The 27681-nt window shown below is 52.4% G+C and overlaps 2 protein-coding genes across 3 annotated transcripts in view; both read right to left on the reverse strand.

Annotated features, from left to right (window-relative positions):
* The window catches only part of Stab1 (stabilin 1), a 31770-nt gene extending 19649 nt beyond the window's left edge, over positions 1 to 12121 (reverse strand). Inside the window, exons 1-18 of the mRNA XM_013030725.1 lie at positions 12008 to 12121; positions 7201 to 7337; positions 6654 to 6769; positions 6380 to 6465; positions 6243 to 6312; positions 5840 to 5935; positions 5217 to 5327; positions 4879 to 5075; positions 3663 to 3793; positions 3384 to 3511; positions 2996 to 3090; positions 2671 to 2805; positions 2409 to 2549; positions 2171 to 2233; positions 1776 to 1889; positions 1641 to 1694; positions 1348 to 1428; positions 999 to 1157 (exon numbers count right to left, since the gene is read on the reverse strand). Coding sequence (XP_012886179.1) covers positions 999 to 1157; positions 1348 to 1428; positions 1641 to 1694; positions 1776 to 1889; positions 2171 to 2233; positions 2409 to 2549; positions 2671 to 2805; positions 2996 to 3090; positions 3384 to 3511; positions 3663 to 3793; positions 4879 to 5075; positions 5217 to 5327; positions 5840 to 5935; positions 6243 to 6312; positions 6380 to 6465; positions 6654 to 6769; positions 7201 to 7337; positions 12008 to 12088 — 1995 coding nt within the window. The 5' untranslated portion in view covers positions 12089 to 12121. The remainder of the gene's footprint in view (positions 1 to 998; positions 1158 to 1347; positions 1429 to 1640; positions 1695 to 1775; positions 1890 to 2170; positions 2234 to 2408; positions 2550 to 2670; positions 2806 to 2995; positions 3091 to 3383; positions 3512 to 3662; positions 3794 to 4878; positions 5076 to 5216; positions 5328 to 5839; positions 5936 to 6242; positions 6313 to 6379; positions 6466 to 6653; positions 6770 to 7200; positions 7338 to 12007) is intronic.
* Positions 12122 to 17645: 5524 nt separating this feature from the next.
* The window catches only part of Nisch (nischarin), a 36957-nt gene continuing 26921 nt past the window's right edge, over positions 17646 to 27681 (reverse strand). Inside the window, exons 14-21 of one of the 2 annotated variants that reach the window (XM_013030739.1) lie at positions 26956 to 27080; positions 25985 to 26034; positions 23195 to 24607; positions 20999 to 21404; positions 20346 to 20502; positions 19779 to 19907; positions 19158 to 19319; positions 17646 to 18859 (exon numbers count right to left, since the gene is read on the reverse strand). In XM_013030739.1, the coding sequence (XP_012886193.1) occupies positions 18249 to 18859; positions 19158 to 19319; positions 19779 to 19907; positions 20346 to 20502; positions 20999 to 21404; positions 23195 to 24607; positions 25985 to 26034; positions 26956 to 27080 (3053 nt within the window). In that variant the 3' untranslated portion in view covers positions 17646 to 18248. Of the gene's footprint in view, positions 18860 to 19157; positions 19320 to 19778; positions 19908 to 20345; positions 20503 to 20998; positions 21405 to 23194; positions 24623 to 25984; positions 26035 to 26955; positions 27081 to 27681 lie in introns of both variants that reach the window. The other variant, XM_013030738.1, reaches the window with a different exon arrangement.

The raw sequence follows: 27681 nt of genomic DNA on the forward strand, positions 1-27681 counted from the left end.
AAAAAAAAAAAAGTGACATTGAACTGAGAGCCAGTGGCTCACACTTGTCCTAACGATTCAGGAGGCTGAGATCTGAGGATCATAGGTCAAAGCCAGCCTGGGCAGGAAAGTCTATGAGACTTTTATTTCCAATTTCACAGAAAAAGACAGGAGTGTCACTATGGCTCAAGTGAGAGAGCACTAGGCTTGAGCAAAAAAGCTCAGGGACAGTCCCAGGCTCAGAGTCAAGCCCCAGGACTGGCAAAAAGAAAAAGAAATGAAAAAAAAAAAAAAGAAAGTGACATTGTGCTGAGACCTGGAAGGTTAAGACAGGACCAAACACAAGAAAGCCAGGGTAGAGCCAGGTACCTGTGGCTCTAATCCTAGCTACTCAGGAGGCTGAGATCTGAGGATCTTGGTTCAAAGCCAGACTGGACAGGAAATGCTGTGAGATTCTTATCTCCAGTTAACCACCAAAACAGAAGCATCCAGGCCCTGAGTTCAAGCTCCAGGACCAGCAGAAAACCAAACCAAACCAAATCAAACCACAAAACAACCCAGGGTAGGTTTGTGAGGAGATGAGATCTTTAAGATACATTTAGGGTCATGGGGTCCCCCACATACAGTAACAGAGTGTTCAAAACCTAGTCTAATGATCATGAAAGTAAGTTGGTGTGGAGTCAGCCAGGCACCCCTCCTGTCTCCTCTCTCCTCCCTCCCTCCCTCTTTCTCTCCCTCTCCTCCCCCCACCTCTGTTTTCTTCTACATACACCTGAGGCCCTCTGCCCCCAGCCTTCTTCTGCAGAAGCCAGTGTAGCCTGATGCTGGCTCCATGCTCTGAGACTTCCAGAATCATGAGCCAGAAAAATCCTCTTAGAAAATGACCCGGCCTCAGATATTCTGTTACAGCGTTGGGGTGAGGACTCGGTGCCTCTGTCCCCGGAGACGGTCACCTGTCTGCATCCTGGGGTGGGAGTCATTTCAGTGTTAAAAGCTTGGGCGCACTGGGCAGGGCTTACCATCACAATCTTGTGCTGCTCCTCGTCACAGTGCTTGGGCAGGATGGGCAGGATGGTTGGGGGCAGCAGGATACCCTCCAGCATGTGGATCACCCCGTTGGCAGCCGGCACGTCCACTCTCCGCAGAGGGATCCCATTGGGTCCCAAGAGAATGCGCCCCTGCATCACAGACCTGAGATGTGCCAGCCCTCACCCAGCAAGCCCTGCCCGGCCCTGCCATGGTCTAGTCTTGCCCTTGCCCATCATGGGTTAAGAGCAACACAGATGGCATCTACAAGAGGCTGGATGACCAGCCAGCCATCAGTAGCCCCTTCACTGATCTATGTGTTCAGACCTTTGGAGATCATACCTCTTCGGAGATATTCACAGCCAGGATCTGGTTTGCCATAGTGAGGACCCGCCCCTTGGAGATGAGCTTCTCCACAGTCAGCTGCAGATAACCAAGGGAGGCTTCAGGGAGGGGACTCAGTCATACCCTGTCCAGGTGATGCCCAGCTACCCTCTTGGTCCCAGCCTTTCTCTGATACAATGTCCAGATCGGAGAGATGAAGAAAAGGAGGCGAGCCCCCAGGAAGACGGGAGCCCATAGGCATCCCCTCCCCAGGAACCCTGCAGCAGCTGGCCTGAGAGGTGAGCCCTCACCTGCCCATGGCTGTAGATGTGGTACTTCACCAGCTCCTGCAGCTTGGAGAGGCCCTAGCAGGAGAGAAGAAGCTTGGTTCCTAGAGACTTGTCATGGAGGATGGAGACCCCTGTGTCCCCAGCCCTAACGCTTACCCCTGTGAAGAGGTAGATCAGACGGCCATCACGCAAGCTGTCCACAGCCTCGTTGCTTGGGGCAAAGACCGTGAAGGGCCCAGGCCCCTCCAAGATGGAGGGCAGCCCACAGTTCTGTGGCAGTGGAAAGGAGGCTAAGAGACTCCATGGCCAGCCTCCACTTTGGAGCTATGCCTGACCCTGCTACTCTTAACCTGCAAGAAGTCTCACAGAGGCAGTGGAAGATGTGGACAATGGGTCCATGCTACCAGAGAACCTCAGAAACATGATGGTTATGCTCTAGGATCCCATAGCCTTGTGGGGCACATTCTAGGGACGTGAGGAATGCTGGCTCAAAAGCCTCAATGGCTTTTGAGCTCACCTCCAGAATGGCTTTTGAGTTCACCCCAGCTCACCTCCAGAATGGTTTCAAAGCGGCTGAAGTCCTCAGTAGAGGCAAGGATCTGGCCAACGGTTTTCTATAGAAAGGAATGCATATCCACGATTCAGGTAAAGGAGTGAGACTGCTTCCGTCCCATGGAGAAGGAACTGGGCTCCCATCTTCCAGAACCATCCCTGCCTCTTTCCTGTATTCTGCAGGTCTCTGAAGTCACCCAGCAGCTCAGAGTTGGGGGGAGAAGGATGCTGGCTCACCTTGGGGTCCCCAGGGAGCTTGGGTGACACCTGCCACTGTAGAGCAGTGACCACATGGAAGATGCCGTTGGCTGCTATGTAGTTGGTCTTTTGGATGATGAATGTTTGCTGGGGCTGGTCTTTGTACGTATAGGTGTATCTCTGAAAAAAACAAAGGCATCTGGCTAGATCACATATACCAGCCCTCTGTCATGTACACCATTGCCAGGGCTATTCTCCACCTGTGACTCCTCTCATCTCCCAGCTGAGGGTCCTCCCTTACTATACGGTTGAAGGTGACGGTGATCTCCTGCCCAGCCAGCGTCCACCACCTACGTATACTTGGGGACTTTGTGTCCTCCAGTATGTGCTGCCCTGCAATGATGTGCTGTCTGCAGAGCTGCTGGGCAAGTGCTGCCTGTAGAAACAAGGAAATGGTGCCAAGTGAGCCCTCTTCATGCCACCCATCTGAGCAATGGGTGGGATGAGATGCTTCCTAGGTTCTGTTTTCTGGTGTGGATGAGGGGCTGACTTGGGGCCTGAAGATGAGGGCACAGCACTGGGGGAGGAAGTGAGGCCAGGGGCCACACTGCATGGGGAAGACTCACGTTCATGGTCTTGGAGGAGCCGGTGGAGCTGGAAATGGACGGTACCAGCACAGTGAATGGGCCAGATGTGGTGAGGATATCCTGGCAGCCCTGCTCTGCAGGGAGATTGGTCAGGAAAGAGCATCAGAACTACTCTGTGGGTTAGTGCAGAGGATGGGAACCAAATCTAGAACAACCTTGGGCATTGATTTTAGCTTTGGGAGTTGTCGAAGAGGCTTAGGGTAGGTTGGGACCATCACTCCCCAACTTGTATCATGTACCCCAGTGCATGCTTTGCTTTTACAGCTCTTGAGTAAACAAACAGGAATCTCTGCCGAGGCCTACCCCCTGCCTACCAGCTAGGCTTGGATGAAGGGTGGGGTTGTGGGCAGTGGTGGGGAACACACACCGAACATGGAGATGGCGACTCTCAGTTTCAGGAACACCAAGCCTATCTGGTGGGCTTTCTGCACCTCGTGGAGCAGGTGTCCGTAGCAGGCACGCCCATCCCCCACCTCGCCCTCCTTGCACACACATCTGGGGATCCAGAGAGAACCAGTCAGGGTGGGGCAGGCCAGTCCTTCCTCTGCTCCTCCCTCAGCCCTCCCTGTACACCTGTGACAGGTATGCATATGTCCAGCCCACCTTCTCTACTCTGCTTCCATGCCCCCAAGGCCCCTATGCCCACCTGGTCTTCCCATTGGGGGTCACCTGGCAGGTGGCCGACTGGTCACAGGAGTGACGGGAGCAGTAGGCGAAGCAGCCTGCAGAGGTATTGCTGTTGAAGCGGAACAGGCCTGGCTGACATGAACAGACAGCCTGGACAAATGACAGGGGAAGAAAGGGACACACATTCAGTTCGTGAGAATTTCTTTTCTTTTTCTTTCTTGCCAATCCTGGGGCTAGAACTCAGGGCCTGGGCACTGTCCTTGAGTTTCTTTTGCTCAAGGCTAGCATTCTACCACTTGAGCCACAGTGCCACTTCTGTTTTTTTTTTTCTGTTTATGTGGTACTGAGGAATCGAACCCAGGGCTTTATGCATGCTAGGCAAGCACTCTACCACTAAGCCATATTCCCACCCAGTCCAGTCCATGAGAATTTTAAGAATGACTGGTCTATGACTACTGGTCTATGTCTCCCTCATACACCCCTGCCGGGGACCCCATAATTGTCCTTCAAGAACAGAGCTGCCATTCTCTTCCCACTTATCTTACTTTTGGGTGCTAGTACTAGGGCTTGAATTCTGGACCTCTAGCTCTTACTTGGCTTTTTGGCTCAAGACTGGTGTTCTACCACTTAAACGACAGCTCTACTTCTGGATTTTTGGTGACTAATTCAAGATAAGAGGCTCACAGACTTTCCTGCCCAGAGTGTCTTCAAACTGGGATCCTATTGAGTAGCTAGGATTACAGGTATGAGCCACCAGCTCCTGGCCCTCTTCCTTTTTTTTTTTGTGCCAGTCCTGGGGCTTGAACTCAGAGCCTGAGCACTGTCCTTGAGCTTTCTTGCTCAAGGCTAGTGCTCTACCACTTGAGACACAGCTCTACTTCCAACTTTTTATGGATAATTGGAGATAAGAATCTCACAGACCTTTCCTGCCCAGGTTGGCTTTGAACTGCAATCCTCAGATCTCAGCCCCTGAGTAACTAGGATTACAGGCATAGAGCACTAGTGCCTGGCCACTTCCAGCTTATTTGAGTATTTTATTGGAGATAGTCTCACAGATTTTCCTGTCTGGGCTGACTTTGAATCATGATCCTCAGATTTCAGCCTCTTGACTTCTAGCTAGTCAAGGTGTGAGCCACCAGTATCTTCCCCCTTTTCCTATTTATAAGCAGTGTGGGTTCTCTAGCTAAAGTGGGAAGGTAGATTGTAGGGCAGGCCCAGCCTGTACCCCAACTCACCGTTCCTGGCTTCTGGTATATACACACGGTAGAATTGCTGGGGCAGCCACCAAAGTTGTTGGTGCATGGGTCGTGGGGCAGACATATCTTCCCATCACCATGGTAGTTCTCAGGGCAGTGACACTGGGCCTGCCCTGTGGGGCTCACTGAGCAGCTAGCCAGTGGAGAGCAGGGTGATGACTGACAAGGGTTGGGAGCTACCAGGGAAAAGAGAGAAACAGCCTGAGTGAGTTGAGACCCACTACCTTTACAGCTTCTACCAGCAGTCAGAGCTGGAATGTCTCCCCCTCCCTCACACCCACACCAACCATAGCCCCTAGCTCAGGTCTCAGGCTCACCTATGCATTTGGAGTCCTGCAGAGTGTGGCCAGGCAGGCATCTGCAGCCAGGGGCCTCTGCAGAGCACTGGGAGTTCTGGGGGCAGCTCCGTTCCTTGCAGACACGGAGCTCTGAGCAGAAGAGAGCACAGAGATGGCCCAGGTTTGGAAGGAATAGAGGAACCACGGCACTCTGCCGGGCTTGCCATCTAATCCCAAGCAAGACCTTGTCCTTTCTGGGCTTCCAGATAGTGGAGGTCTGGGATAACACCCCTTTCCCCCCACTAGGCTGCAGGCAAAAATATTACTGATTTTTTTTTTTGCACATCCTAAGACTTGAACCCAGGACCTGGATGCTCCTTGAGCTTCTTTTTGCTCAAGGCTAGTGCTCTATCACTTGATCCACTTCCAGCTTTTTCTACTGCAGTTTATTGTCAATAAGACTCTCACAGACTTTCCTTCCCAGGCTGGCTTTGAACTGTGATCCTCAGATCTCAGCCTCCTAAGTAGCTAGGATTACAGGCATGAGTCACCTGTGTCAGGCAATACTACTGAATTTTAGGTCCCATCTGTCACCCAATTGGTTTCCCCTGCTCTGATCACAGAGAAGCTGTTGTCCTGGGCTGCCTAGCAGCCCTGCTTACCTTGGTCACAGCGGGGACCAGTGTATCCAGCAAAGCACAGGCAGCTTCCGTCACCCTGCGGCCCATGGCTGCACACGCCATGCACACAGCTACACACTGGGAAGGGCATTCAGGGACAGGTGAGACCTCAGCCTCACCAAGGCACATACAAGGACTGAGGGTAGGGGTGGGAGGAGAGTAGGGGGGAGGAACACAGAGGGTGGCAGCCCAGCCTAGGGTCATGAGGACTCCTGAAGGAGGCCCTCTGAGGGAGGCGGCACATTCAAGGAGCTAGGAGCTAAGGAGGACAAGCAAGTCTCCCTAGAGGGGAAGGGCAGGGCTGGGAGGGGCAGCAGGGACAGTCAGGGGTGGACTAGAAGGCACAACGGGCTCTGGCCCAGCCCTCCTGGCCTGTCTGCTTCACCTGATTGACAGTCAGGCCCAAACCGCTGGGGATCTTGACACTCCTGGCAGGCTGAGCCGCTGAAGTTCTCCTGTAGATGCCAGAGTCAACAGGGTCCCCCCAGATCCCTCCACCCTCCAACCCTGCCTGTCCCTTACCTGGCACACGCAGGTCCCGTTTCCAGATATGCCGTCCAGGCAGGTTCCGTGGCCATTGCATGGGGTCTCAGCACCTCCAGGGCACTCTGTGAACCCCCAGAACTTAGTTCTGCTCCCAGAACTCTCCCCTGGCCCACACCCCCACAGTCTCAGGCCAGCCCTACACTTGGCCTGGGAGCTGCACCCAGAGGGGCTCAGTGTGTGCTCACTGAATGAACAAGGTAAGGAAGAGCTGGGATGCAGTGGGTGGAGCCAGGTGAGCCCTCGCCCATACCATAGCACAGGGACCCCCAGTATCCAGGACAGCAGGCCTTCTGAACTACATCCTTGGAGCACTCCAAGCTGCAGCCGCTCAAGGACACCAAAGAGGCCCCCAGCTGTACCTCATATCTGGGGACACAGGATAGACAGGGTGGTGGTTAAGATGATGAGAAAAGTTCCAACTTATAGCCCCCTACTGCAGCCCCCTGCACTGGGTCCTATGCTCCTATCCTTCCTCTCCCATCTCTGCCTTGCCCAGAACTGAGCACAGGGCCTGACAAATCATAGGTACCCAATAGACACTGTCAACCTTTCACCCTTTTCTTTCCTCTCTGCCTGTCTCTGCCTCCCAGGGAGATTAGTTTCTGTCCTCACTTTCTTTCTTTTTTAATGTGCATCTTTTATTATTATTATTATTGTGAAAGTACTGTACAGAGGGGTTACAATTACATGGGCATCTGTCCCCACTTTCTGACTTATGGGGCTCCCCTAGTTGCCCGCCTCCTCCTCCCCGTGGGGTGCTCCTAGAAGTGGGAAAAATGGAAGTGAAGAGTTCATACTGGCAGTCCTTGGTTATCTTCTCTGGGAAATGCCGAAGCCAGCCCAAGGGACAAACCACTTTCTTGATGGCTGCACACGTGGTACAAGGTGTGTGAGTGACAAACTTGGTCTTCACATCGCAGCGTTTGGACCGCACCTGGGCCGTGGGCAGAGTGTGGAGTAAGGGATCTGGACCCCGCACTCAGTTGGATTCTGGCATGATCGCCACAAGACCTCAGCACCTCAGGAATCAGTGAGAATGGGGAAGGCCCTGAGAAAGTGCCCTGCCACAATCTGCTGATTGCAACTTAGGAAGCTGAGATCTGAGGACTGTGGTTTAAAACCAGCCCAGGCAGAAAGTCTAGAGACTTTAATGTCCAATCTATCATCAAAGAGCCAGAAGTGGAGCTGTGGCTCAAGTGGTTGAGTGCCAACCTTGAGCAAAAAAAGCTAAGGAACAGCACTCGGGCCTCGAGTTCGTGCCCCAGTACTGGCACACACAGAAAATAAAAAGTTGCTAATTGACACCAACATATTCCCATGTCCATACCAGAGATTCCAAGTCTATAGCTGCAAACATGAGGCAAATCTCTGCCATTTTGTTCTACCTTAGATCATTTCAGGTGAAGAAACTGAAGCCCAAGGTGGTCCTTGTTCAAAATCACCCCTAGGCAGGGTGTGGATATAGGACTAGAATCTGTGCTGAGCCTTGCTTTTTCATTTAAAGACAATCACTAAATGGTATGTCTGACACTGAGCCACCAGCTACCTAGTCCCCAAGCCTTAGTCCTATGAACTGATATTCTGTGAGAACACAGCAGTGCTGTCTTCAATTCATAGGCATTAGGGAGGGATGGATGCAAGCTTTTATCCATGGCTCATGTGAGTGGAATTCTAGCCACATTACTGCTGAACTGGCCTCCTCAGCTCCTAGGTCTCTTGTCTAAGAGCACCAGACCTGAGAGTCTGGGCTAGTGAGGGATCAGCTGATGCAGGGCAGAGGAGTCTGGCCTATGTGCCCTTGGGCTAGGCAGCTCTGAGTCCAGGCCTGGCCCTTGGTCTCCATTCATAGGCAGGGACAGGTAGGGGAAAGATCATCACCTTATTACCTGAGGGTGGCCTGGCTGAGGTGGGGACAATGGGACAAAAGGGCAGGCGAAAGGGCTCAGGACTCAGGTTAAATGATCCCTGCTATCCCATTCACTGGCCTGCCTTAGTTTCAGCAAGTCCCTTGATGGGGCTACCTTTAAAGGACAAAATGCCAGAAACAACATTGTTTTCGCCTGAAGGGTAGAGTCACCCTCCATGCTTACAGGTGTGAGAGAAAGAGGCAGAAGGAAGGGCACTATTGGCTCAACTCCTGTAATCCTAGCTATTCTGGAGACTGGGATATGAGGATTGTGAAGCCAGACTGGGCAGAAATGTCCATGAGACTTCTTTTTTTTTTTTTTTTTGGCGGTTGTGGGGCTTGAACTCTGGGCTTGGGTGCTGTCCCTGCGCTCTTCAGCTCAAGGTGAGCACTCTACTGCTTGAGCCACAGCGCCACTTCCAGTTTTCTAGTGGTTTATTGGAGATAAGAGTCTCACGGACTTTTCCTGCCTGGGCTGGCTTTGAACCGCCTTCCTCAGATCTCAGCCTCCTGAGTAGCTAGGATTACAGGTGTCTGGCTCTATGAAATTTCTGTCCTCAATAAACTACCCAGAAAAAGCTGGAAGGGGTGCTGTGGCTCAAGTAGTAGAGCGCTAGCCTTGAGTAAGAAGAAGCTCAGGGCTGGGTGCTGGAGGCTCACACCTGTCATCCTAGCTACTCAGGAGGCTGAGATTTGAGGATCGAGGTCCAAAGCCAGACCAAGTAGGAAACTCCCTCCACTCAAAAAACCAGAAGTGGCGCTGTGGCTCAAGTGGTAGAGTGCTCGCCTTGAGCTGAAGAGCAGAGGGACAGCGCTCAGTCCCAGAGTTCAAGCCCCACAAACAACAGCAGAAGAAGGAGAAGAAGAAGAAAGAGAAGGAGAAGAAGAAGGAGGAGGAGAAGGAGGAGGAGGAGGAGAAGGTGGAGGAAGAGGAGGAGGAGGAGGAAGAGGAGGAGGAGGAGGAAGACGACGACGATGACACTCAGGCACCCAGACCCTGAGTCCAAGCCCCAGGAGCAAGAAAAAAAAAGGCAGAGGAAAGTGCATGATGATAGGGAGAGCTGTGGTGGGTTGGAACATGGGCTAAAGGGACTGAGATGTGCTGAAAAATGCTGAGGCTGCTGTGCTCTGAAGGGAGTGAGCGCAGAACATCCCTTTCCTAGAAAAAAAAAAAAAACTACAGATGTGTGGCTTTTCAAAGGCAGAGAAAAGGAGAAATAGCACCCCAACACTTTCTTCTAGTGAGCATGAGAGTCCCAGGGCCTCTCCACAACTGTGATTTAGCCTTTTCTGCTCATGCCTCTGTGGTCTACAAAGAAGGAAGTTGTTCCCAGTGGTTTCAGGGGCTGGCCTTGGGCCTGGATGCTGTGATGTCATTCCCTACCCTGAGCCCCAACTTTGCTGAGCCAGGTAGAGCTCAGGAAATTGAGTAACTCAGGAGCTGGGCAGCTGCTGGCTCAGGGCAAAGGTTGGGCTGGCAGTAAGCTGTCTTCAAGGCCACCTGGCCAGCTGGGCAGAGCTACCAGCATGGCCACCATGCTGAGGATGATTGGTCAGTCCTGGATGAGGCTTATGGCTGGTAAGAGTGCTGCTGTCACTCTGAAGGCAGAGCCAGGGCTGGGTGAAGCTGTGGACAAGGGAGAGACCAGGAGGAAGCCAGAGCTTTGTCACTTTGTGAAGTGGTGATGGGTAGATAAGCAGTTGCCAAATCAGCTCCTCGCCAAGGACCACTCCCCAGGACAGCACTCAGGCCTGCATCTGCCCAGTAGCCTGGAAGCTGCTTCAACAGCCAGATTCAGAATCCTGCCACTAATGCTGCTGGGTAGAGTGAGGCCGAATCACAGCCTGAATGCTCAATCAGGTTCTTCCTTGGGACCTGTCAGAGCCAGAGTGAGTCCTGCATCCCTCCCACATAGGTTCCGAGTTGAGTTTGCAGTGTCTGCTTCCCACAAAGATCTGGCTAGAGGAAGCTGAGGAGACACGAAATATTAAGCCTGTTGGTGGGAACGTGGAAGTTCTCTCAAGATGGAAGCAAGATCTTAGGAGGGATTTTCTGGGGCTGACCTCCCTAGAGACCTGTGAGGGAACCCCCTCCCCCCCACACAGCTGACCTCTCCCCAAGAGAGGAATTGGACTCAAACTTCTTCCCTCTACACTGGATCAAAGCAGGAGGGACAGTGCTGGCTCCCGGCAAAGCTTGTTTCTTTTTGAACCCTGACTTAAGACCACAGGCTCCCAGCACTGAGGAGATCCTGCTACTTCCCCTACTGGATATGTGGCGCAGGGTGTCCCTCAGAACCTCTGTTCCTAACAGCCCCAGTCCGTTACATGGTACCCAAGTTGCCAGGAGGGCCGAGTGGGTGTAAACATGAGATAAAGCCAGCATTGCTGCAACCCCCCCACCGAGGACCCCCACACTTCCTTTGGCTTAGGCAGGATAAGCCCCAGACCCAGAGCTGCAGACTTAGAGATGCTCAGAGCCTATGCTCAGCTCTAAGTTCCTCTACAAAGAAAATCCTCCAAGCTAAGGTTTTTCATTAACACTTGGTCCTAAGATAGGTGGTGAGGACGGGGAAACTCCAGGGCCCAGAATAACTGGAATTCTCACCTTCCCAGCCTCCTGGGGCCTGTCTTACCCAAGGCCTATCCCTGAAGCCAGTGAGGCCCTTCTCCCTGACACCTTTCTAAGGGACCACAAGGATTATAAGATTAAAGAGCTCATCAGTGGTAGGGATCCTGGGTCCCTATACTGGACCACCTGGGGTGGATCGTGGGCAAAGCTTTTCTTGTCTGGACTTCAGTCTGCCCATTAGCACCATGGAGACAGTGGCAGCATCAAGAAGCAGATGAACTTGATCTCACATGACAAGTTCCTTCCCTTGTTGGCAGGTCCATGCCAGAAAACTCTATCTCCATAATCTGAGAGTGAAGTTCTTCCCAAAGCTCATTGCTACTGTGGGGCCCAGTGCAGCCCGGCAGTGGCTGACTTCACAGGCCTGATAGGCGCTGTGCCACAGCTGCACACGGGGCTCCTGTCTGCTCACCAGCTCGCCTCTGGTGAATCACAGGCTGCGGTCTGGACCACTGCTCCAGTGGGAATGGCCCGTAGCCTTCACCCTTGGGCCTTGGCTTCCTCACTAGGAGAACAACAGGACGCACTAACGAGAGATTGTGAGGGCTCAGTGGGGTCAGGCCCAGGGCTGACCAGTGGCTGTTTGCCCAGCAGCACAGACGGTGCTTTCACTCAGCCACCAGGCAGTCTTAGGGCTGGACACAGTACACACATGTGTTCTATGGGAGCCTCTCAGTTTGTCGTTCCCATGGGTTTGATGACAATCACATCTCAAATCTCTAGGTAAAAAGCCACAGAGACTTGGGCCTCAGTCTTGACAGGATAGCCAGGAGAATGGAGCTGGTGGTGTCCCCCCACTCATTCTTAGGCTGGGAAAACCCAGGACCACCGCACATACCACACAACTGACTGAGCAGGCACAGTTAAGAGGAACACAGACAGAGACATCTTGGTACCTCAGGTGACAAGACACAGTCCTGGAGACTGGCTTGCACAGAGTCAGACAGATACCCGCTACTTTGCTATCCCCAGACGCATGCCCCGTCTATGGAAAGTTCCTCCCTGTTCCCACAGCTGGCTGGCAGCTCCTGGATACCAATATTCCCTATAACTGGCTCACACTCACCTTCTGCCCCCTGATAACACTGGAGCCCACCAGGCAGAAGGCGAGGAGGCAGAGCGGGAGGAGGCTCTGGGCCCCCGCCATGGTCCACGCGGTTGGAGAGCACACGATCCGGGACCAAGTGGGAGCAGCTGGCAGGCACGGGACAGGCAGGCGGAACAGGGCAGTCGCCTTAAAAGCACTCGGCCAGCTCACCCCCCACAGGAATCTGCCAGGATTTCCTCCTGTGTATCAGCAGCCTGCAGGCGGAAGGGAAGGCGCTAGACACTGACCCCGCATGGACAACCTGGGCCCCCAATCAGTGCTTCCAGGCCCAAGACCCCCCTTCAAGCTTACCATTAACCAGGGGAGATTCAGAAACATACTGCAACAACTCCCACCCCCATCCTACCCAGCCAGCACTTTATACTTGGAGCCTCTGGGGTTCTGCTGATTGGGAGGTTATGGAGCCCCAGCTCTAGCCTAAACCTTCCCCACTACTAGGAGAGGTAGGTGGACCCTCTCTCTCTGCACCTGTCCCACCCCCAATTTCCTGCTTCCGGCACCACTCCAGACCCCAAATGTGTTCTGTCCCATTTCTCATCATTCTGCAATACCGCTTCATGGTGGCCAGAGCCTCTTTTGCTCTGCTCCAGCTACTGGGGCATTTTCCTTCAAGTGAGCACACCTGGCATGTGGGCTCTACTGCTTATCCCTAACCCTAACCCTAGCCCTAATCCTGATTGTTACAGCTGGCCCCTTTTCTCAGACAGTCTCAGGTAAGAAGGGTTAAAGCTACTGGTGTGGACTGAGCTCCCACACCTAATAGACGAATAGACTAGACTGGAGTGGATTCAATTGTCACTCATTTCCTAGTTCCCACACAAAATCACCAGTCCTTGAGAACCACATGTGGAAAACCATTTCAGAGTATCTCACAAAAAGGAGAGTCTCTAGGAAATTTTAGCCAGGATTTGTTTTGGTAAAATGGGGTTAAAGTAGGGAGGGAGGGAGAAAGAGAGAGACAGAGACAGAGACAGAAACAGAGACAGAGACACAGAGAGACAGAGAGACACAGAGACAGACACAGAGAGAGAGAGAGAGGGAGAGAGAGAGGGAGAGAAGGAGGAAGGGAGGGAGGGAGGGAGGGAGAGAGAGAGAGAGAGAGAGAGGAGAGAGGGAGGAAGGGAGGAAGGGAGGGAGGGAGAGAGAATTTCCTGTTTCCTATGCAGGAAATGGGAGTTAAAGACTCAAAATGGCAGCTATTACCTGCTGCTTTTATTCCTTCTGAGCTGGTGGAAAACACATGGTCATGTTGCTGAGCAACCCTCTAATGCTTCAGCAGGGATTTTGGGTGCCTGGTATGGGATTATTCTATCCTATGGTGATGTCTCTGGACTTACTTAAAACATAGGGACAACAAGTGGTTTAGGACTTCCTTTTCCCAGATAAACCTCATCTTGCTGTCTGTAGTTCCAGAGTTGCCAGGATTTTGTCAGGGGATTTAAATAGCCCCTTTTGGGTCTCCAAGGTCTAGTAACAGCATTTAAATGGAGGGAAGCTTAAATACCTTGTCAGTTGCTTCCTGGTTTTACTTTCTGAGTCTGGCCCTTCATATATATATGTGTGTGTGTGTGTGTGTGTGTGTATGTGTGTGTGTGTATATATATATATATATATATATATACACACACACACATATACATATATATGTATATATATACATACATATATATGTATACATACACACATATATATATATATGTATATATTTTGGGGGGGGGTGTCTGGTTGTGGGGCCTGAACTCTGGGCCTGGGCGCTGTCCCTCAGCTCTTCAGCTCAAGGCTAGCACTCTACCACTTAAGCCACAGTGCCACTTCTGGCTTTTTTCTTTTTTTGCTTATCTGGTGCTGAGGAATCGAATCCAGGGCCTCATACATGCAAGGCAAGCACTCTACCACTGAGCCACCTTCCCAGCCCCCTTTTTATATTTATTAAATATAATTTTCCTGTATCCTATCTCTCCTGACTCCCAATCACAGCACTGTGCTTCAGTGTCAATTGGAACCCAATAGCTAATGAAGCTATAAACTGGAATTTACTCCCCCCTTTTTTTGTTTGTGGTTCTGGGAAGGGAACCTAGGACCTCATGCATGCTGCAGGTGTTTTAATACCCCAGTCCAAGATTTTCCTTTTTTCACAAGTGCCACCAGCTCAGAGAGCCCCCTGGATCCAGGTTCTGATTTGATCTCCTTTACCACTGGCTACCAGCTGGCACTGCCTTAGTTTATTTTCTATCTGTGGGAGATGAGAGACAGGATCTAAGACAGGGTACTCAGTATTGAGGTGTGGAAAGAAAGAACAGTGTTGTTTTTTCCCTTCATGTTTCATTGTTCTGTTTTCTTTTTTTTTTTTTTGGGTCTGGTCGTGGGGCCTGAACTCTGGGCCTGGGCGCTGTCCCTCAGCTCTTCAGCTCAAGACTAGCGCTCTACCACTTGGGCCACAGCGCCACTTCCGGCTTTTTGCTTATGTGGTGCTGGGGAATTGAACCCAGGGCTTCATGCATGCAAGGCAAGCGCTCTACCACTTGAGCCACAGCACCACTTCCGGCTTTTTTCTTTTTGCTTATGTGGTGCTGAGGAATCGAATCCAGGGCCTCAGGCATGCAAGGCGAGCGCTCTACCACTGAGCCAACTTCCCAGCCCCTCATTGTTCTGTTTTCATACAAGTACTTGCCTTCCACAATAACTCTTACACATTCCTGTCATTTTCTTATTCATTGACTGTGCAAAGATTTTTTTGGGGGGGGGTCTGGTCGTGGGGTCTGAACTTTAGGCCTGGGCGCTGTTCCTCAGCTCTTCAGCTCAGGGCTTAGCACTCTACCACTTGAGCCACAGCGCCACTTCCGGCTTTTTTTTCTGCTTATGTGGTGCTGGGGAATCGAACCCAGGGCCTTAAGCATGCAAGGTGAGTGCTCTACCACTGAGCCACCTTCCCAGCCCCTGCAAAGATGTTTTGAAGGTGGTTACTTTTATTATCTTCGTTACTGGTAAGGAAACTAAGGCTCACAGGACCTGTTTCAGCTCCAGACTCCCTGAGTGGGAGGACCCACCTGAGGACGAAGTTCAGGCTTGGACATGGTGAGCCCTGCCTTTAGTTGGCAGTACGTTGGTACCCCCCCTCTCCTCTCCCCCCGCCCCCGCCTCTCTCAGTGCTCATCCTGGGGCTTGAACTCAGAGCCTAGAGGTTGTTCCTGAGCTTTTTTTTTTGCTCAAGACTTGAGCCACAGCTCCACATCCAGCTTTTTGTGGTTAATTGGTGATGAGTCTCACGGACTTTCCTGCCTTGGCTGGCTTCAAACTATGATCCTCAGATCTTAGCTTTCTGACTAGGTAGAATTATAGGCATGAACCACTGGCACCCCTAATACCCCCTGACTTCAGTGGGAATCAACAGAGATGGAAAGAGGCAAGAGCGGACTGCAAAGCCACACTGCAAACACCTGTGATAAAGGCCTGGCTGAGGAACTGCTCACCTGGCCCTCCTTAGCATGGTCCACCCAGGCAGTTTGCAGGGCCACTGGGCTGGACTTTGAGGTTTGACTGAGGGCCACTGTGGGTGGGAGGCTCTTCTCCGGGCAACACCTCTGCCCCTTGTTCTTCCCCCGAAATCCCATAATGTTCTTCAGGGCAGCAGGTCCTCCAGGCCAAGATTTCCAATTCCATTGTCACCAAGTGAAAACTGGGAAGCAGAGCAGGCCCTTACCTCTACTCTCCACAATTCTGCTGGCTCAGCAGCCCTAGGAGCTGAGCTCCTAAGAAAGCCAGAGAAAAGAGTGGGAGAGCTTTGGAGTAGGAAAGGATGAAGAGTGGGGCACAGGAACCGGCCCTCACGGACACTTCAGGGCTCCCTGAGGCAACCTGCCTCTCTCATTGGGACAGGGGCAAGCAGGGGCCCTTTTCTCCACTCTCTACCACCTGGGTCTGTCCATTGCCCCCTGCTGCCATTTAAGATCCATCCTGGGCAGACCCCAAATGCAGACATGCTGGCAGACATGCTGACTCTAGGGGTCACCCCCACAGCTAGGTGAATTTCAGGTGGGGTTAAGCCCAGATGCAAGACAACCTGACGAGTGGTAAAGGGGAAGCTGTCTGGTGGGTGAGGGGGTGTCACTTGTTGGAGCCTCCTTTCTCAGCATACCATTCTCCCTGGGAGGTGGCCTGGGCCAGGAACACTGGTCTCCTTGACTGTTTGGGTTGGAGTGGATATGGCAGGAGATACCCTTGTAGTCTGGTAAGTAGAGGCAGGCTCCATTGCCCTGGATTCCAGCACTGCACCGCAGGGCAGGCTGGATGCAGAATGGCATCACATCCTTTCCCCCAACATCTTCTGCCCCAGACCAGCTCTGGGCTGCTCTCAACTGCTCTGAGCAGTTTTATGAACATCTTCTCGTCATCAGGTTCCTGATTTGGCCACAGCTCAGAATGGCCCATCCAGAGAGGTCCTCTTGTAAGATGTAAGCTAAAAGATGCTTTTGCTAGGCCCTCAACTTTGTATCTGTGCCCTTTGATCTGAATTATTTTCTGCTGTCGTCTGTTTGCAATCAATCACCTGGGGCTCCAAGAAAGATTTCCTGATAATGTCTTATCTTCTTACCAGAAATGGCCTAGAAACTCAGGAGGCCACCCGCCAGGCAACTTTTCCCAACAGTAATCCAGAAATCCCCATATCAAAGATGAAGCTAATGAATGGTCAACCGGCACACCAATGACCTGGGATTGTTTTAACTATTCATACCCTTCTAATTCTCTGCCCCAATTCTCCCCTTGAAGTCAATGTAAGTATCTCTGAAGATGGCCAAAGATGTACTAAAGTGCTGTCTCCTATGGCTGCCATGTAATAAATCACCTTTCTCTGCCCTTCACCATGTCTTTTTTTTTTTCCTATTCTGTTGTAGAGCTTGAACTCAAGGCCTGGGCGCTATCTCTGGGCTCTTCTGCTCAAAGGTAGCACTCTTACCACTTTTGAGCCACAGATCCACTTCCGGTTTTCTAGTGATAAATTTGAGGTTAAGTATCATGGACTTTCCTGTCTGGGCTTGCTTAGAACTTGCAATTTTCAGGTGCTGGGAAGGTGGCTCAGCGGTAGAGCGCTTGCCTTGCATGCATGAGGCCCTGGGTTCGATTCTTCAGTACCACATAAGCAAAAAGAAAAAAGCTGGAAGTGGTGCTGTGGCTCAAGTGGTAGAGCGCTAGCCTTGAGCTGAAGAGCTGAGGGACAGCGCCCAGGCCCAGAGTTCAGGCCCCACGACCGGACCCAAAAAAAAAAAAAAAAAAATAGAACTTGCAATCTTCAGATCTCAGACTGTTGAGTAGGTATAACAGGTATGGTATGATATGGTAACAGGTATAAGCCACTGGTGCCCAGCTACCACGTCTTTTTATTTGGCATATGGGAAAGAGGCTGAACTAAACTTAGGACTCCTGGACTTTGGGCCTGGGTCTAAAATCCTGGTTTCACCTTTACCCTTCTGTCTCAACAATCATCTGACGCCCATTCGCATACCTTGTCCTGTTTCCAGGAAGTCTCTCTTCTCTATGCTTACTCTCTGAGGTGAAGCTCTGTGGAGACCCCAGTGACCCTTGATCCAGAAGACCCAGACTGTGTCAAACTGCTTTATTGGAATAGAGAAAATACGCAACAGGAAACAGACTTGGTGTTGACAGGTCTAGGTGCTGACAGCTCTAGGTCCCTTGCCCCCACCCCTTGTAGCCCCATGGCTTGGGTGGACTTCCTGCAGGGAGTTCCCCATTTTTCTGGACCATGAAAGACCTCCACTTTGGAAAGACGCAAGGGGCAGGAGCTTCATAATTAGCAAAATGCCCACAATGACAGCAACAGCAACACAGGACAGGACTTGACACTTCAAGAAGGACGTGTAGTGTAGAGATGGTCAGGTCCACTGTGTCCATGTTAACAGCACCACAACATACAGGATGCCGGTGTGCCTGGCCTCGCCACTCCAGGGGCCGGCAACACACCACGTGAGGCTGACATGGATGCCCCGAAGGGGGATCGTGTTCTCACCATCCAGCAATAGAAAGAATTAACTGAATACACATGTTCACATTCTCTGCAGGGACAGTCAAATTAAGGTACCAAGGGCAGGGAAGAAAACATTTTCAAAAGAACAAAGAAAGCCTGCTTCCTGGTTCTAAACAGGCACCAGGCCAGACAAGGCAGGAGGCAGGCAGGCGGCTTGAACTAGCCAGTAAGCTCAACAGGCAGCTCTCGGCCACACAGGGTCTCCCACTGGCGAGCCAAGAGTGAGATGAGCTTTTCTCGGCTCTCAGCACTAGGGACAAACACCTGCCACTGGACCTCACGGCCCTGGCTGCCCCTTGCAAGGCCACCTGCCACCTCCCCAAAGTGGTCCAGGGTGACATTGCCCATGAGATCATGGCCCTGCACATCATCAAAGACAAGCGTGAGGGCCTGTGGGTAGGGCTGATAGCCCATGAGCACACGGTCCAGGTCCCGGACACGGCGGCCATCATCCAGCCGGTACCTGTCTCTCTGCGGTGGCTCTTTGGCAAACTCAGGCAGCGGGTAATGGACATAGTCCTCATCTAAGAGAAAAATCTCGGCACTGGTGAGCAGGAGGGTCTTGGGGCGCAGCGGGCTCCTGCAGCGCCCAGGTGGTGGTGGGCCTACCTGGAAGGCCTGCACATACAAGAGGATGCTGAGGGTTGGGGCATTTTCTGGGTCAGCCATCTTCTGTGCCACAATGTATGTCAGGTCCCCAACCTCCTCCTCACTGGGGTAGGTGAACTTGACACGGCTTGAATGGATCAGCTCATAGTTCTCCATCTTCCCTGCAGAGAGAGATGCCACCAGGACTGTGGCCTATGGTGGGACTGGAAGGACCAGCGGTCTAGAGACCCCCACATGAGAGAGGCAGGCTAAGGACTGACTCTAGAGATGTGGATGCTGGATGGGAGAGGGGTTGCTGGGATGGAGACCCTGCTAAGGAAAAGATCCTTACCAGCTAAGCAGGACAAGAGACCAAGTGAAAGGGACAGGCAGAGAGAGGGGACTCTAAAGCAGAGAGGAATTCAGGGGCCTTTGATGTCCACCTGGGTGCTGGCGTGCAGCCCAAGCTGGACAGTGTACCTGTGCTCTTGTTCCCAAACTCTGAGTAGAAGTCTTTGTCAACAGGCTCAGGTGAGGGTGTGCGCTCCAGAGAGGAGAGCACAAGCATGAGGTGCTGGAGGAAGCAGTGTGTCAGGTAGCTGTCCCGTGTCAAGCATGTGACCACCTGCGTCGGGGAGGGGCCTGTGAAGGAAGGGTTGGGACACAGCCACTGGTTATTACCAATCCCCCCTGCCAGGTCTCTGGCCCAGAAAGCCAGGGCTAGGAGGACCCATGTGGGAGAGCAGCCATATCTCAAGCAGGAAGGGCTGAGACATTTTTCTGGACAGGGATACAGAGGCATTAGAGAAAAAGCTTAGTTTTCTCTCTTCAGGAAGTATGAGTCAGAAACATCCTGCCTCTGAGCTCAGGGCCCACTTTGCCGTCTGGGTTGGAGTTCCCTGCACACCCTACCTCCTGCTCTGAGCCTCTGGTGAGTCCTGCAATCTCAGCAGTTCCTGAAGCTGCTTCCGCCTGCCTAGTTAGCAAGCTTGTAAGCAGAGATAATGTGCCTATGGCAATGCACCCACATCTGGAAAGTGGAAGCCCACTAGTTAACACTGGCTTTCACTAGACTGGGACACAGCGCAGTAGGTCACTTACCTGTAAGTCGGAAGTGCTGGTCAAAAAGGCCAACATTGACTGACTGCAGGTCACTGAGTTTGAGTACAAAGCACTGGGAGATGTGGAAAGGGCTGTTGTTGTAGTCAGTATTTTTCTGATGCCAGAAATCTGTGGAAAAAAGGGACTGAGAGTGGCTGTGGGGGGGTGAGCACAAAGGTCAGCCTATCTAGCAGGAATAGGTCACCTGGGAGGGAACTGACACCTTCTCCATGTACGCAAGGCCACATATGCAACTTAGGGGTCTCAACAGTCAGTTCAGCGGCATCACTAGTCTCTGGGCTAAGACTCCCACTGAGACCCCAGAGAGCAGAGGCTGTTAAGTCCTTGCTCGTGACAGCTAGTTCCCAAGCATTTGCTGGGCCCTGGAATGGTGCATTTACATCTGGCCTTAGGGCTTTAGGAGGGAAGTGCTGTTGTCATCCCCCCCTCTTCCTCAGATGAGGGGTTCTTCAGCCCAGAGGAGCCAAAGTCCTGCAGCTAGAGGCACATAGCTGGCCCTCAGCCTGCCTCCAGCACATGTTCCAGCTCTCCAGGTTAAGTGCCTACCCTGAAGTGGCTCAGAGAAGTAGCGGCGGAGGCCATCATGCAGCACAAAGTACACAGCCTTGGTGGAGAGCAGCACACAGGCAGTCACCTCCAGTCCCGGGGTCTGATAGAACACCACTGATGACCACAGGAGGTGCCTCAGTTCCTCATTTTCAACCTAGACACAGAGAGGCTGCGTGTGGCAGGGGCATACCTTTCTTCCTCCTAGACAACACCTGATAACAGACTCCTGATGAAGAACCTCCCCTAACCAACACTTCATCTCTGTCTGTTCAACTAATATGGGGGCCTACACAACCCAGGGAAACGCCTGTGGCCTTGGATGGGAGATCTGAGCAGTGCACCTTATTTCATGGATATGTCTATAAACTCAATGGTAGAGAGGACCCGAGAAGTGGGAGATGGGTATGGGGGAGGGGTCCCAGGGCTAGAGACTGACCAAGGTCAAGTGGTGAGAGGCAGAGAAAACTACTGGCTTGGGGTACCTCAAGCCCTCAAATGTGTGCGCAGCTGAAGTGAAAGACCATGTGATGTCAGGACTTGCACTGACCCCACACAAGCTCTACCTCCTTCTCAGGACTGGCTGTGTCTCAGCAGTATCCGTGCATCCTTACCACAACTGCCACCCAGCAAGACCAGCACTTGGCCCATACCTCGGCAATGCTGCTGTGGAAGAGCTCGATGACAGCGCTTCCCTGTAGGCTGGCGATGTGCTGCAGTGATGGGCAGACTGGCAAGTGTGAGGGGATCTGATTCTCCTCTGAGGTGGACTGGATCAGGTGCTTACTTGGGTATTGGGCAGGGGCCTCAGCTTGCACTGGGGCCTCTGCTGGGGACTCCGTGGGGGTCTCTACTGAGGCCTCTTCTGTGACCAATGCTGGAGCTGGGGCTTCCACTGTAGGTGGAGCTGGGGCTGGAGCTGGAGCCAGGGTCTCTGCTACAGCTGATGTCTTTGATGGGCCTGGAGCTGTGGCAGCTGAGCTGGGTATCTGGACTGCCACTGGAGCAGGAGCTGGAGCCGGAGCCTCTGCTGCAACCTCCGGGGGACCCTGGTCATTGCTGTATCTCCCAATGTCCCAAGAAATACCACATTAATACATGGACCCCACAGAAATTTGCTTCATCACACAACCTCCCTGTGTAAAGAAGCTGCTGTTTATATACTACATGCCACCCCCCAGGGTCATCTGACACTTCATCACCAGCTTATTTATAGAAGGACAGGACAGTGGAAGGGAAGTACCCAGGGCTCTTGGGGAGGTGATGGGCAGACAGGGGCAGTAGGCTACCACAGGGCTGAGCCAGCTAGACAGATGTAGCTTAGGATTTGGCCTATGGATTGGAAGTTTTGAAAAGGTGGCAAAGTGTAATGCCACCTCAGTGTCCAGAGTGCTAATCCAGGTGCCACGGTACACACAGAGGTGAGAATCAAAAACTCGAATTGTCTTTTTGCCTATGGATGTCCTTAGGCGGCACAGGCTTTCAGCCTACCCAGCCACCACTGCACAGGTGCATGCTGAACTGTCACTGGTCTATTCCTGACTTGAAACCAAGTGATGCTCAGAAGTTCAAAGCTCACGGCAGTTGGAATGAGGGGCTGCAACTGGTCTATGCAGCCATACCCCCTCTGAAGGGGAGTGCTGTGGAATCGCCCTCTCAACCTGACCCACTCTAGCTACTGAGTTGTCTGTAGCTGTGGTCGTGTATTCGGTCAAATATCAGGCTCCTGGGCTGCCCTTCTGCTCTCCTGGGATGGGAATGCAGCTGCTAGGAGGCCATTTCTGTACCCACTCCCAAGTACAAGCCAGGCTTAGAGATGGCAGGGAAGTGAAGACAAGCCTCACACAGGGCCACCTCCCACTTAAGCTCCTGTCTCAAGCTGGGCATAAGAGGATAGAGGTAATGGGGAACCATGCAAAATTATTAGTTGGGGTATAGACAGATAGACCCTGAGATGCTGAGAAAAGCCAGGGTGAGAACAGGGTGTCTACTGTCTATCAGTAAGGGGAAAAAATTACCTAGAATGTGTATTAGGGAATGAGTACAGATGAAGAGCTTTCCTTCCCAGTAGGGGAAGTCAGAAAGCCACCAACAGGAGGCAAAGGCTCCTTACAAGGGCACAAGGTTCCTCTTAAGCCTCAGATGGGGGTGAGCTGTGGAGGGGGGGGGCACTGGTCACCAGCAGGGACTCTTAGGAGGGACTCTAGGGGAAGTCAGACTCCAAGAGACAGCAGGGGAAGAGGAGAGTGTGAAGAATAGAAGACAGGGCTGACAATTCTGTCCCCTCCAATACCTCAGTGTTCCCACATGACAGGAGTCCTGAAAGCACTAATCCCTTCCCCCAGCCAAGACATCCCAACCTTGCCACTCTTACCACACAGGGTCTTTGGGAAATAGTCCCAAAGCTACGGGGAGCTCGGTCCTTTTGTGAAGGGCTAACAGAGCATGTCTGGGAGCTCCTCTCAGAGACGGAAGGAGTCTGACAGGCTGGCTGACCGTCAGTCAAGGCACAAGACTGCTGAGGATGGGGAGGGGGGTGATGCCTACAGGACATACTTGGGGTCACGGGAACAGATGACAGGACCAGGGTTAGAATGACGACCCTTGACAGGGCAGGCAAGGTGTGAGGAAGCTCCCTTGACCTGTCCAGCATGGCTGGCAGGAGTCTGTGGGCGAACCCATACTTGTGAGAGCTTTCCTGAGCTTATTCTCAAGTTCTGTTGATAGAGGCCAGGCACCAGGCTCAGAGGAGCCAATGGCAGACCTGAGGGTGGTCAGGGTTTAGGGAGAAGTGGAGGGCTGATGTGCACAGATCACACCCATGCCAGCCCCATGCTCTCAAGTCTCACCTGACCCTGCCCTCAGCTGGCTGGCCATCCACGAGGGGGTTCTGGGGCCTGGCTCCAGCTGCAGGGGTCTTGGCAATGACCACAGTCTTCAGGTCCTGCAGTGAGGCCCGCAGCTGGTTGTAGATGCGCAGGAAGTGGAACTTCTCGTGGGGCAGCACGAAGATGGCAGTGACAAAGCGGTAGCCGACAAGCAGCTCGAGCACATGGCCATCAGCGAAGGCACCTCGAGGCTGGGTGCAGCTGCGTGTGGGGTCCAGCAGCACGGTAGAGAGGGGCACACGGCTAAGCTTAAAGCTATTGCGGTTGCGGCAGTTGTGGGTGCCACGGTTGGGCATGGGATTGAAGTCGGCCTTGATGACGTTGAGGTGCTGGGGTGTGAGGAGCAGCCAGTAGGGAATGGCGGCAGACTTGACGGCCTCAGAGGGTGCGCAGCACGAGCGCCGCACTGCGGAGCAGAGTGTGCAGCTGGCCCACTCAATGTTGCCCGAGTAGTCCCCCGCAGCTGTCTGGACCATGCGCTTGTCACTGTAGACCAGGTAGACGGGAAAGCAGCCTTGGCTGCGCTCTTGGCAGCCACCGGCCACCTTGTAGAAGGTAAGCAGCTGGCGCAGGAACTCCTGCAGACTCGTGTGGCTCCCATAGAGGATGGGGCTGCACAGCATGGCCATGTGCTGCGGGGCGAAGCAGGAGCGCAGATCGGCGTGGAACTCGTGCAGGTTGGCAGCATCAGAGATGATGAAGAGTGTGTTCTCACTGTGCCGCACCTTGAGCACCAGACACAGTTCCGGCATGAGGAAGCCAAATTCCGTGAGGTCACCATGTGGGAAGCAGAAGACGAAACGCAGGGAGGACAGGATGTGCTGGCTGCTGCCTCTTGACTCCTGGTGAGGAATCTCAAAGACAGCGATGCCAAAGTCTGTAAGCACAAGGCAGGCGGCGAACTGGCGGATGCTGCCCTGCACGTGGATCAGGAAGCACCACAGCACCTTGAGGATGCGGATATGCTCCAGCAGGAAATCCTCATCTGCGCCCAGAGCCCACTCCAGTGCCAGGCGCTCCTCCTCAGCCTCCTCATCCTCCTCTTCCTCCTCCTCTTCCTCTTCCTCCCCCTGGATACCACCCTCCTCTTCCTCTGTGTCTGGGGGTCCCATCTCAAAGTAGCGGTTCTCAGCAACATCTTCATCCTCCTCCTCCTCCTCCTCCTCTTCCTCCTCCTCCCCCTGGTCCTCTTCCCGCTGGTTGGCAGCCTCAATCCAGGCAGGCAGTTGCCGCTCAATGGCCTGGCGGATCAGGGTGCTCAGGCGCTGGATGAAGTCCTGGTTGGTAGCTGTGTAGCCAATGCAGGTGAAGGGCAGGAAGATGATCTGGCCAGACCCAGGCACCACCTGTACTTCCGGCTCCACATGCTCTGGGCTGTGCAGGGACAGGCTGGGTCAGGGACATGAGAGGGGCACCCACCTGAATTCTGAGCTGCACCTTGTTCCTAAGGAACCAACTCATGGGTCTCCTGCGACTCCAACACAGCTGAACCTCTTTTAAGAGCATGGGAAGCTAAGATGCTTACAGCCAGAGGGCTGGATGACAAGTTTGAGTCCAGGCTTCTGTGGGCTCAGAGCACAGCTGTCCAACATAGCCCTGTCTAGACCACACTGGTTCTACAACAAAATGGCCAGACCACTGAGACACTCAGATATTGCCATGCACCCTGAGAGCAAAGTGTGTTCCAGGATGTTCCTAAGGACCACCTTCAGGGGCACCCAGGAGTCTCCATGGACAGAAGACTGGGGCAGGCCCTAGACCTTCACGTCTAAATTCCACCTCCTCCTGGCTTTTCCAGCCCTCATAAGCATAACAGTGTGGGAACAGGGTCAGGAAGCCAATACTTCATGATTTGTGGCTGCCCCTTTGCGTCCCTTGTTTAAACAGTGATTTAAGAAAGTAGTTGTGCAGTTATTTGTAGCTCAGTAGCAAAGCGCTTGCCTAGCAAGTGCAACAACATCCTGGGTTCAATCCCCAGTACCAAAAAAAAAGAAAAGAAAAGAAAAAAGAAAAAAGTAAGTAGCTGTGGTTCAGTCTGGTACAGACTGTGGCAGATCAAAGCTAAAGTTTAAGGAAAATGGATCAGAATCTATCTCATCAGCGCTTTTGTGTGTGTGCAGGCGTGCACATTCCAGTCTTGAAGCTTGAACTCAGCCGAGGTACTATTCCTGAGCTTTTTTGTTCAAGACTAGCAGTCTACTACTTGAGCTACATCTCCACTTCCAACTTTTTGGGGAGTAGTTAACTGGAGATAAGTCTCAGACTTTTCTTCCCAGCCTGGCTTCCAACTGTGATTCTCAGATCTCAGCCTCTTAAGTAGCTAGGATTATAGGCCTGAGCCAACAGTGCTTATTTAAATAAGGAAAGTTGTATAGAACATCTGTGATAGATTGTTAACAAAATCCAGCTGGTAGCTAGGCAGCAGTAGGATTACAGGCTCATACCTCTTATCCTAGTTACTCAGGAGGCTGAGATCTGAGGACTGTAGTTTGAAGCCAGTCCAGGAAGTCCCTGAGACTCTTATATCCAATTAACTACCAAAGAAAGCCAGAAGTGAAGCTGTGGCTCAAGTGGTAGAGCAATAGCCTTGAGACAAAGAAGTCAGGGAGAGCACCCAGGCCCTGAATTCAACCTTCAGGACTGGCACAGAAAACTATATAAATAATAATACTGCTGGTTACCCCAGTCTGTAGCTGACAGCATACAGAAAACTGGGCAGCAGGTTCAGAGCATATTTCACAAACTCCTTACCTTGCACCACCAACAGCTCCTGGCATATCCCTTAAGTCATCAGAAGCTGCCTGATAAAGAAGAAATTGCAGTCAGCCCCACCTGCTAGTTATTCTCTGGCACTTACTACACACTGGACCCTGGCCTGCTGCCTATGGAAGTGCCTCACAATTCCCACACACTCCACCTGGGTACACTCTGGGGTCTAGAAACATACCCACCTGCTTATCCTGCCAGTATACAACAAGGCTGGCATCCCCACCCATCTGTCTGACCCCCAACCATACCCTCAACCCAGGCCAGAGCCTGTACAGGTAGCTCTGGCAAGGTCTCCAACATGTTCTGCTACTAGGCTAGATCAGAGCTCAGGAATCTCTTACTATTTGACCCTGGAGAGGCAGGGGGTGCTAGGAGACAGGGAAGGACTTATATCAAAGGCCATGGCCCTGGGCAATAGAGGGATAAGGTTTACAGAGGCCCAGCCACCATACACACACAAGTGAGCCACTCTTGCTTTCCTCTCCTCTTGTCCTGGGGCACAGGAATGGGCCCCAGAAGCCTGAGCATCAGCCACAGAGTCACACTGCCACAGACTAGCAGGGTGATATGTAGGAAGGGGTAGAACAGCCCCAGGATAGCAGGTGGCAGGAAGAAGCAGCTCTCCCTCTGAACTGCCTTCCCCGGGGCAGTCTGCTCATATGGTCCAAGGATCTCTTCCCATGCAAGAGCCCAATGAGAGCACTACCTATTCTCATGGTGGCCAGAAGATGCTGAATACAGATCCTGAGCCACTCAGTTAATGAAGACTCAACTAGAGACAGGTCCAAGAGAGCCTATAGTATAGACTATACTACTATAGCAAGTAGTACACAAAGTGGCCCGAGTAGCACCTGCCATACTCCAGCCAGGTCACTTCAGATTGTGCACCGACCAACTCAGGCAGGAGGGTTGCAGCAGAGGAACTGGACCCCAAAAGCAGGCAAGAGTGTTACCTGTCCTGTAGGGATGGACTCCAAGGAGTCAGAGCAGCCCTGGGCAATGGGCCGTTCCTCAGGAGTCAGACTGTCTGTGGATGAGAGGCTGCTGGCCAAGGCCTCCTCCTGCACAAACATGATTCCTGCAGAAAGATGGGGAGGGCGGGTGGGCAGGTGGGGAGAGCAGCCATTCAACAAGAGGACTGGGTCTTGAAACACTGGCATGGCTGGGGCTAGCCAGACCCCCAAACTTATATGGGTTACAGAAGAAAATGACAAAGTTGAAATTTTCAACCAATGATAGTTCTTCTAATCTCAAGGCAGGCAGAGGCTTTCTGAGCACACATGCAAAGATAAGAAGCTTACCAAGTGTGAAAACATAAACACTGAACTTCTGTAGGTGAATTTTAAAGACCATAGCAAAATCAAAGGCTAAGAGAAAAAAAGCACTTCTGTATTTAACAAAGATTTAAATCTTTAATCTACAAAGAGCTGTTAATGATTACAGAGAGGGTGGAAACCTCATCAAGAGACTGCAAAGAACATAAGATGTGCTACAGAATGGTCAATAGACATAGCATGAAGATGCTTACCCTCTCTAGCACAGAGGGACAAGGTGAAATAGAACAGTCTGTCTCTAACCTTGGCAAAGGTCATACTGTGTGGTCTGACCTGGTCTAATTGAACAGAGCTAGGCAGTGCAGTGCAGACTTGCCTCAGGAGGGAAGTTTGGGTGGTATGTCC

Source organism: Dipodomys ordii, unplaced genomic scaffold (assembly GCF_000151885.1).
Source record: "Dipodomys ordii isolate 6190 unplaced genomic scaffold, Dord_2.0 Scaffold132, whole genome shotgun sequence".
Lineage (NCBI taxonomy): Eukaryota > Metazoa > Chordata > Mammalia > Rodentia > Heteromyidae > Dipodomys > Dipodomys ordii.